The 10,255-nt window shown below is 38.6% G+C and overlaps 1 protein-coding gene across 2 annotated transcripts; it reads left to right on the forward strand.

The window, feature by feature from the left end:
* The first annotated feature begins 2,462 nt into the window (after window positions 1-2,462).
* On the forward strand, window positions 2,463-5,927 carry si:ch211-218d20.15 (uncharacterized). Of its 2 annotated transcripts, none has more exons than XM_051959015.1 (8): window positions 2,463-2,762; window positions 2,941-3,059; window positions 3,891-3,981; window positions 4,075-4,142; window positions 4,268-4,370; window positions 5,068-5,186; window positions 5,301-5,446; window positions 5,529-5,927. In XM_051959015.1, exons 1-8 carry the CDS (start codon window positions 2,702-2,704, stop codon window positions 5,635-5,637), a joined length of 816 nt encoding a protein of 271 aa, XP_051814975.1. In that variant the 5' UTR covers window positions 2,463-2,701; the 3' UTR covers window positions 5,638-5,927. The 2 variants fall into 2 exon arrangements, with proteins under 2 accessions (XP_051814975.1, XP_022061903.1); XM_022206211.2 differs by having other exon boundaries at window positions 3,921-3,981.
* Window positions 5,928-10,255: the final 4,328 nt, after the last annotated feature.

Consider the following 10,255-nt stretch of genomic DNA (forward strand, 5'->3'; position numbering starts at 1 on the left):
CTCCTCTGAAAATGATCCTTGGAATATTTAGAAGCAGCATCATCTGAAAATAATTCAAATTCAGCTCATTTTAGGAATCTTCAAAAACCTGAAAACTCTGAAATCAGACATGAAGTCTTCAGATCTGATACACACATATGCAGAAAAGTTAAATATATTTTTTTGTTTTGTTTTTTAGAGGTTGGAATGGAAAGGAAAGGGGGAATAGAAAGAATAAAAGATGGAAGGAAAGGGAAGAAAGAGAGAGGATGAGGGTGACAGATGTTGAAGAGGTGAGGAGAAAGGAGGAGATGGAGGAAGGGGGAGGCTCCAGGGCAACAGCACCCGAGCCAACTCCAGAAGCTCTTTTTCTTATTCTTGGCTTTCTTCTCCTGCTCCTGTTGTTCATTTGTCTCCTCGATCACCTCTTCACTTGCTTTTTTGTTGCTCTTTCTACCTTTGGGACCTCTGAAAAACTTGAAGAGTCTCTTTTTCTCTTGGATATAAAGGTCCTCCAGGTCTTCTATCTCTTCTTTACTCCTGAGCAGTTCTTGGAATAGAACTTCCTCCAGCTTTTCGATCTGGAGGGTTCGCTTGTCGTTCTGGTCTTCGAGATGTGATTTCTTCAGCCTGTAGGAGCCACTGCTGCAAAAATACATCAGCTTTATTTTTTAAGTTATTTATATAAATGTTTTTTCTGTCTTTGGGTTTTACAGATTTTATATTTCTAAATAACGTGTATGTTACATATATTCTTTAATATTTATATATTGTTTTTGCTTATTTCTTTCTCTGGGTTTTAAAGGGTTAAATTGGTTGTCATCATTCATAAAAGCTGTGAAAGTGAAGCAGGTAAAGATTCTGTTTAACTTTACACTAAAAATCTCCACTTAACAGTGCATTCACTTTCTTACTGTTTGTTAAAATAGTGACATCTGTCACAATACTGTTGTTCTCTTACTGGATCATCTTTACCTCGGATGATTATTAGGTGGTTTGACAGCAGCATTTATTGATACTTTAACGATATAATCAGAGTATTTTACTTAAAAAAGACAAAAAAACAACAAAAACAAGACAAAATATTACAAAAATGAGGCACAAAATGACAAAAGCAAGAAATTAGATGACAAAAAAATGAAACACAGGACTCAAAGCTAAACAAAAAAGAGACAAAAAATTACAAATTATTTTAAAAAATTACAAAAACGTGAAACAAAGCAATGAATAAAGCGAAAAAAATAAGACAGGAAACACAAAACAAGAATGAGAAACAAAACGACAAAAGCATGAGACAAGCGACAAAAGCCAGACAAAAAAAGATGAAAAACAAGACAAAATATTACGAGACAGAAAATGACAAAAAATCAGACAAATGACACGAAATAAAACAAAAAAGAGACAAAAGATTGGACAAGAGTTTAAAAGTGACAAAAATTGGACACAAATGAGACAAAAAAAGGAACTAAACGACTAAAACATGAGATGAACGACAAACATCAGACACAAAAGACAGAAAACAACAAAATCAAGACAAAATATAACAAAAATGAGACACAATATGCAAAAAGAACAAGGAACAATCTAGAATAGAATAGAATGGAATAGAATAGAAAATGCTTTATTGTCATTATACAGTGTATAACAAAATTGGAAAGCTTCTCCTTTTCAGTGCAAGAAAATCTGAAGAAAACGTGCAAAACATTCTGTTTACAATCATACATTATAAATAACAGTGTGAAAATAAGTGTGTGTTTGTCTGGTAGTTTGGTGTTAAATCTGTAGGAAACACCTGAGCTTCATGTCTGCATCCTCATCCCTGAAACATGACATCATTGTGAGGCTGGTCCTGTGGGGGCTGAAGGGGCGTTCAATGCTGCACATCTCAGGCTGATGGTGCACAGGGCGTGGGCATCGCATCAGTTTGATAATATATATTTGATAATATTGGGTTTCTCTGAAGATGTCAGCAGCTACATGCATCCTCTGGGAGTTAATAAACTGTCTAATAAACCGCCATTTCTTCGGAGAAACGCAGTCGCGCCATCTACACTTAAAAAAAACAAGAAAAGATCGCGTCTAGTTGGGTTCTTACGGTAAAGTACGGGGGTTCCATGGTGCATTCAAGTGCATCTCGTAAACTGAAACATTTATACTGGAAAGGCCATGAATGGGGGTTTAAAAGAGGGGATTTTTACTTTTTTTGCTTTGTCAAAAATACTTAGATCTATCTATCATATCCAAAAGGTTTGCATCGTCATGTACACTGATGTTTAAGATGAGAATAGATCAGCCTTTATTCATGCCACAGCAGGTCAATAAAATTTCAGGAAAGGGTAAAGAAAGTGTCAATAATTCCTGAAGCTTTTTATCTTGTTCTGTCCACAACTATCCTCGGTTCAGAAACCTTTGATAACCTTTCCAGTAATCATTACTGAGTCCACGAGATGCACTTGAATGCACCACAAGGTCCAGACTTTGCCGTAAAACACCAAAGAGACCCGCAACCGGTTTTGCAGCATCGACGGTGCGGCTGCGTGGAGCGTCGTCATCTGGGAGGAAATTAGAAATGAAGAAGCCTCGTTTTAGTCCCAACGCCTGATTAGGACCATAAAAGATAAACAAAGCCTCATCTGTTTTCCTTATCTGCGCGTTCATGTGCCTCCTATGGCTTTTAGCAGCGGAACCACATTAGGAGAACAGCTGTGATCTTCTCTCAGAGATGGCAGTGAGCAGATCAGAGCCGCTCCGTCAGCTGTGCGTTTACCAGGGAGCCCTTAAAGGTGAGTAGTTTTCATTTGTGGTGTTTTAAATCCACCCAGCCACTCCCCTCCTGCCCTCATCAAACACCCCCCACCCTTCCTTGGACCTGTGGGCTGGCTGACATGTGCAGGGTGTTTCATGGTCTCTGTGATGGGATGCTGCTGCTGCTGCTGCTGATGTGGCTGCTGTGTGCTTCAGTGGAGTTACAGGTGAGGAGACCTCTCATGCCCATCCAGCTGAGTCCTGAGCAGGTGGGCCTGGAGATGCTGTGTCTCTGCGGGCAGCTGGACCTCCTCATCAGGGCACAGATGCAGCAGGTAGGTGATCACGAAACTACTCCCGACAAAGCCTACATTTGTCTCATAAAGTCACACAATCCGTCCCATCAACAGAGATTCCTGACCAGATGAACATCCATCAAACACTGATTATCCCAGCAAATAAACAGGCATCTTGGATACATAACTAATGTACCTATGACAGTCAATAACACCTATTTGTGTACATCTGTTAACGTCATCCATAAGTCATGTTCGACAAAGACGACCAGAAATATACTGATGTGCAAATTAATGGGTAGAAACTTACAGTGGTGACTTGCATTTGCTTTTTTTTCTCCCCATCATCTGTATATTGATTCTGTCTACTTTCAAACAAAATAAATCTTTGACTACATTTGTTGCAACACAATTCTAATCATCACCATCGTTCGGAAATGTTTCTACTTGTTTGCTTTTATTTTCTTTCTGGAAATCTTTCAGTAAGCCGGTAGCCAGCTAGGATCTGCAAAGAGACACAAAAAGAAACTACAAACTGACTCAAAACCACAAAGTGACAAATATCTGACACGAAATGACCAGAAATTGACTCAAAATAGACACAAAGTCACACAAATTCATGAACAGTTACCGGAAAGTGGCATAAATGAACACAAAATGACCACAAGGTGACAACAAAGTAACATAAAGCCACCTTAAAGTGTATTAAACAAGTACAAGGAGACAATAAATACCCATAAGTGACACAAACTTAGGCCTTTCATTTACATCAGGACTAAAAGGCAGTGTAAACATGACCGTATGCTCAGTATTCCCACAGATATAAACTGGTTTCACACTGTTACTTTCATTTTACGTCATTGTGTACAGATGTTCTCCTCCACTGCTGCTGTGTTTCAGTTTCAGGAGCAGTTAGGACAGGGCTGTAGCCCCGAGGAGTCGGACACCTTCCAGGCTCAAGGTTTGTACGACAAAATATCTGAAGTCCAAATTAGTGTTGGTCAGCTTCTGTATGTTTGATGTTATTTTTTTCTTTTTCACTATATTCTTACAGGATCAGAGTTTCTTGACCAGATGCTGCAGTGCCTTGAACATCTACCAAAGCCTATGCCACAGCTGGAGGTACCACATCTGGCAGTGCTGTCAGAATAAACCAGGACTTTTAAATCAAAAACCTGAGCTTTTGACACATCGTATTTCCCTGTCAGCTGGTGACTGTTACCGTGCCGTATCCTGTGTTTCCTCAGGACTACCTGGACATGGTGGGTCTGTCGGCGATGTTTCCTCGTGTTGAGGTGTTTCTCATTCAAGGCAGTCCCGTCGACATGCTGGAGAGGCCGCCGATGGACGGTGAGACAAACTCATCATTATTCATCCCCGTCGTTCTGTATCAGGAAGAAGAAATAATATACACGGGCCGTATTTCATTTTCATTTCATTTATTTATTTATTTATCAGGACAGTGTACAATGACATTAAGCTCAGGAGCAAAGATGTTTGTACCAGACTGTAGCTTTCCAAGCTAATTTCCATCTGTAGTCCTTAGGGAAAGGGATGGGGGCCAAGGTGCAAATACACATAAAATACATTTGACTATTTCCAAATAGTCCCATTCGTAGGGTTACAGAATGTTGGATGTTGGATACCTTTGCTCTACGTAGATATTCCATTAAAAATTAGCCGTTTCCAGCTAGAATAATCATTTACCACATTAAGAATTTCTAGACTTTATTTATCATTCATTTAATGTTATCTTCATTGGAGAAAAAAAGCTTTTCTTTTATTGTAGATAATCCTACCCAGAGAATCTAAACTAGGCTCCATATTGACTGTCAGTTACATTCATTTATTCTTATGTATTAATTTAACAGTATTAATGATGTTTTTAAAGTATTTTTACATTGAAGCATTCCTACTTTTACTCAGTTTAAGACTATTTCTTGAAGTAATTCTTTCCTTTTACTTACAACTGCCTTTTAAGCGCTTCAATGTGTTTTTTTGGAAGAGGGTTTTCTCGTCACACTGCTGCTGATGTTTCTGGTTGCAGAATATTTCTTCCACGTTGCCAGACTGAACCAGCTCCTGGTGCTGAGTCAACAGCTGGAGGAGGACATCAGGCACCTTGGGAGTCATAAGTACATCGCCCACCAGCTCTCCGTTATATACGTGAGGGGAATGAATTACGGCTTCCTTCTTTTCAGTCGTGCTCTCTTTTATTTAATTGTGTGTTTTCATGCCTCTGAACTTCCCATTGTGCTTTTGAATGCCTATTTTTTGCAGCAAGTCGTCAGCTCTTTCAGGGGAATTCAGGTCTTCTCTGAAATAAAGAGGAATATCGAGGCCAACTTCAAACAGATGAAACAATCTCTGGTGGCAGAGGAAGGCTCCAGGCATGAACCTCAGCTGGCTGCTCATTATATCAACTGGTGAGTTCAAATTTTAAGTCGGAGGAGATGATGATTAATGCAGCGGCAGTCTGATAACAACCCCGTTCTGATCTCTGTGAAGGATATTGGAAATAACTCAGAGCCTAACAGCGGTGGTGTTGTCGCTGCCGGAGCCGCTGATGGAAGACATTCACCAGGCCGTGATCTTCATGTCCCAGTTCCTGTCCTGACTCACCCCGATGAACGTCTCTGCATCTACAAGTCTCCTGATTATGTTATGACTGTGAAAAGGTGCTACACAATTTGATCCAGCTGAATAACGGTGGGATTGGGTAATCATGTAGTTGTTTTTTTTACATCGTCTCTCTGAATGTGGCCCTGATTATTCCCCGTGGTGAGTCGGTTGTTTGGGATTGAATGTAAGCCTGTTAAATCCCTCCTTGCACTATACTGTTACAACTGCTGTTACATTTTTTAACCTGAAGTGGAATAATAAAACTGAATGCAATAGGGCAATGTGCTTGCTGTCTACACGATATGAGTCCCATTTCAGGTATGACGCGTACATAAAGTACATGTGATCATAACTAAGAACAAGTGCAACCAATAGAGTGTGTCATTGCATCTGCTTGAATGGCTACAAAAAGACCCAAAATGACCACAAACTGATACAAAACAGGCACCAGGTGACACAAACTGGTGTAAAATGACCACAAAGCGATGACAAAGCGACATAAAACAACCACAAAGACACAAAAATACTTACAAAATGAAAGGAAAATATGCCAAATGACCACAAAGACTTGACAAACTGATGTAAAACATCTAACCATAATGATATATTTTGATGCAATATGATGTAAAATGACCACAAGGATGGATGGATGGATGGATGGATGGATGGATGGATGGATGGATGGATGGATAGATAGATAGATAGATAGATAGATAGATAGATAGATAGATAGATAGATAGATAGATTAAACCTTTATTAATCCCACAGCGGGGAAATTTACAGTGTACAGCAGCAAATAGAACATTTTCAATAAAAAAAGAGGGCAGCACAATGCACACAGTGCATGTACACTGCTCAAAAAATTAAAGGAACACTTTTTAATCTAAGTGTTGCATCAAATCAGTCAAACGTGGGATACTGATCTGGTCAAGTCAACAGATGCACTAGAGGGGTAACAATGAGACAACCCTCAAAACAGGATTGGTTTTACACATGAAGGACACTGACATTTTATTCCCTTCTTGTGTTTTCTGACTGTTTTTCAATAGTTTTGCATTTGGCTAGGGTAAGTGTCACTTCTGGTAGCATGAGGCGATACCTGGACCCTACAGAGGTTCCACAGACAGTCCAACTCCTCCAGGATGGCACATCAATGCATGCCATTACCAGAAGGTTTGCTGTGTTGCCCAGCACAGTCTCAAGAGCATGGAGGAGATTCCAGGAGACAGGCAGTTACTCGAGGAGAGCTGGACAGGACTGCAGAAGGTCCTCAACCCATCAGCAGGACAGGTACATCTGCTCCTTTGTGCAAGGAGGACCAAGATGAACACTGCAATAGCTCTAAAAAATGAGCTCCAGCAGACCACTGGTGTGAATGTCTCTGACGAAACAATCAGAAAGAGATGTAATGAGAGTGGTCTGAGGGTCTGACATCCTCTAGTGGCCCCTGTGCCCGCTGACCGGCACCGTGGAGCTCGGCTGGCATTTGCCATAGAACACAGGAATTTGCAGGTCCACCACTGGTGCCCTGTGCTTTTCACAGATGAGAACAGGTTGACCCTGAGCGCATGTGACAGACATGAAAGGATTTGGAGAAGCCGTGGAGAACGTTATGCTGCCTGTAACATTGTTCAGTGTCATCGGTTTGGTGGTGGGTCAATGATGGTCTGGGGAGGCATATCCATGGAGGGACGCACAGACCTCTACAGGCTGGACAACGGCATTCTGACTGCCAGGATTTGTGTAATAAATACTCTTAAATTAAAAATGTTTACTGATCTTCATCAGTTGTTACTTGGCAACAGCTGACCTATTTATAACATTCAATTATCATATTAATGAACATCAGAAATGCACTGGCACCACATGCAGTATTCAAAGCTACAATTTACTAAGTCAAACATTAAAAATATAACTTTACAACTCATGTAAAACGCCTGAAAATCAGTCAAAAGGCGTTTATAAAGTGTTTATTTTTGACTATTTATTGATCATCAGAATGTAACTGGATAATTGGTTAAGGCTTGAGTTAAAAGGTTTTACCTTTTTAGACAGTTATTGTTTATTAGCTTGCCTGTACTCTATGTGACACAGCAACGGCTAAAGTTAGCACGTAGCATGTAGCATCGAACGGTCCTAGCCAACAGTCACCATCATAATAATAATAACTTTATTTATACAGCAGCCTTAACAACAGTGTTCACAAGAACTTTGAAGTTTAATTTTTATGACTTTTGTCTTTTTTTGTTTTGTTTTTTTAGTGAAAATGTAGCTCAAAGCAATGACTATGCATTAAACATGATTAATTTAGTTCATTTATTTAGTGATAAACAGCAGTAGTTAAATAATATGGTGATATAATTAACTGATAACATCAAAAAACAAAAACAGTGCATTAAAAATTGTGAATAATTGTAAGTAATGAACTTGGGAAGTGTCAGTGTTGTACCTAATGTATGAAGATAGATAGATAGATAGATAGATAGATAGATAGATAGATAGATAGATAGATAGATAGATAGACTTTATTAATCCCGAGCGAAATTCAAGTTAAAATGTACATAATATTGTTTTTTCTACTACCATGAGCTATAATTTTCATATGCCAAACTTGTCGGTTTTATTCTCTCTGTATTCTGAAGTTTTTTTTTCAGTGAGGAGTTTGTTTATATATGTGTAATATGTCAATGTAGTGAAACAAGATTTCTGAACTTTATCCAATTTTTAAATCCCTGTCCTGGAAATTAATGGAAATTTTTTACATTTTTAGTGAGATAATACCTAATTTGCATATTCAGGCCATACCATTTCTGAAAAGTCATCATACAAAAAGTAACTGTCTCAATAAATACATTTTTTACGCAATTACTTGTTTTATTACGTCTTAAAGAAAAAAAAATCAAAGACAAAGACATACAAAATGACAACAAAGTGACACAAATCGAAGTAAAATGACCACAAAGACACAAAGGGACTAAAAAATGGCATAAAACAAGACACAAAATAACCACAGTGATATATTTTGATGCAACCTGATTTAAAAATAACCACAAAGTGTCACAGATTGTCCCCAAATGACCTCAGAGAGATGACAGACTGACACAAAGCAATCACAAAGAGACCAAAATACCTACAAAATGATAAATAATAAATGCCAAATAACCACAAAGACTAAAACAACCACAAAGAGGCACTAAATAACCACACAGCGAAACAAACCAATGGTAAATTATTACAAACAGGTGACAACGAGGATTAAACCAAACACAAAGAGATGCAAAATAGCCACAAACTGACCCCCAGATGACCGCAGAGAGATGACAAATTGACTTAAAACATCCACAAAGAGACTAAACTAACGATTAAAATAATGCCACAAAACAACAGAGAGATGACAAAGTGGCATAAATAAACCACAAAATTGCAGTGCAGTAGCAGTTTATAAAATTAGCTCCACCTTGAACAGTAAACAGTAAAATCCTCCTAAAATCTAATGTGTATAGTAATGACACACTCAGGGACGGCTTTTCTGTGTCATTGGTACTTTTGATACTCAAACACACCTTGTAGTGTTCAAATGACCCCTTTCTGTCTCTACTTATTCTTCTCCCACTTTAGAATATGTCATTGGACGTCACTGAAGAACAGCGATACGTGGAGGTGCCCTCAGAGGACAAAGGAGAGAGGGATGAGGAGCCGCTGCCCTACCCGGCTTTGGCCCCGGTGCTTTGTTTCTACTTGACACAAACCACCAGACCCCGCAGCTGGTGCCTAAAACTAGTCTGTGGTCCATATCCTTTCTTTCTATCTGGTGTTTTGTGTATCGTTTTTGTCGTTTTGTTTCACATTTTTGTATTTTTTGTCTCGCTTTTGTCGTTTATCCATTTTCTGTCACTTTTAAACTTTTTTGTGAAATTTTTTTGTCTCTTTTCAGTTTGTATCGTGTTGTTTGTCTCATTTTTTTGTCATTTTGTTTCTCGCTTTTGTCATTTTGTGTCTCATTTTTGTAATATTCTGTCTTGTTTTTGTAGGTTTTTGTCTTTTTCTGTCTGTCTTTCTTTGCTAGTCTCATATTGTTGTAGTTTGGTTTCTTGTTTTGTCATTCTGTGTTTGCTTTTTGTCTCGTTTGTGTTTCTTGTCTTATTTTTTTATCATTTAGACACTTTGAAATCCAGGTTAAAAACATTTCTTTTCTCACGCGCCTATGTATGAAATCTGCACGGAATCTTTTCACCTATCTAGACTGTTGCTTGCTTTTAATCATTTTAATTCAATTCAATTACTGTATCTAAGTTTTATTATAATTCTGGAATTTTTTATTGTTTTGTCTGCACCTACTTCTACTATACTTCCATGCATCCAGTCACCTGTTACCTGTAGGCTCACTAAGATGAGTAAACAGCGCCTCCTGCTGTTCAAAACCTGCAACCTGTTAACCAGAGAATACCATGACAGCTCCCTGCTGAATTAACAACTATGTAAAACCCCCAGAAGACGTGTTCCTGGTCTGAGGGATATTTTACACTAAAACAACAAAACTTATGATACATTAGTAATATTATTTATTTATGGTTTCATGGAAACAAACCCCTCCTTTTTCTTCCTCCTGCTG

Source organism: Acanthochromis polyacanthus, chromosome 14 (genome assembly GCF_021347895.1).
Source record: "Acanthochromis polyacanthus isolate Apoly-LR-REF ecotype Palm Island chromosome 14, KAUST_Apoly_ChrSc, whole genome shotgun sequence".
NCBI classification, from domain to species: Eukaryota; Metazoa; Chordata; class Actinopteri; family Pomacentridae; genus Acanthochromis; species Acanthochromis polyacanthus.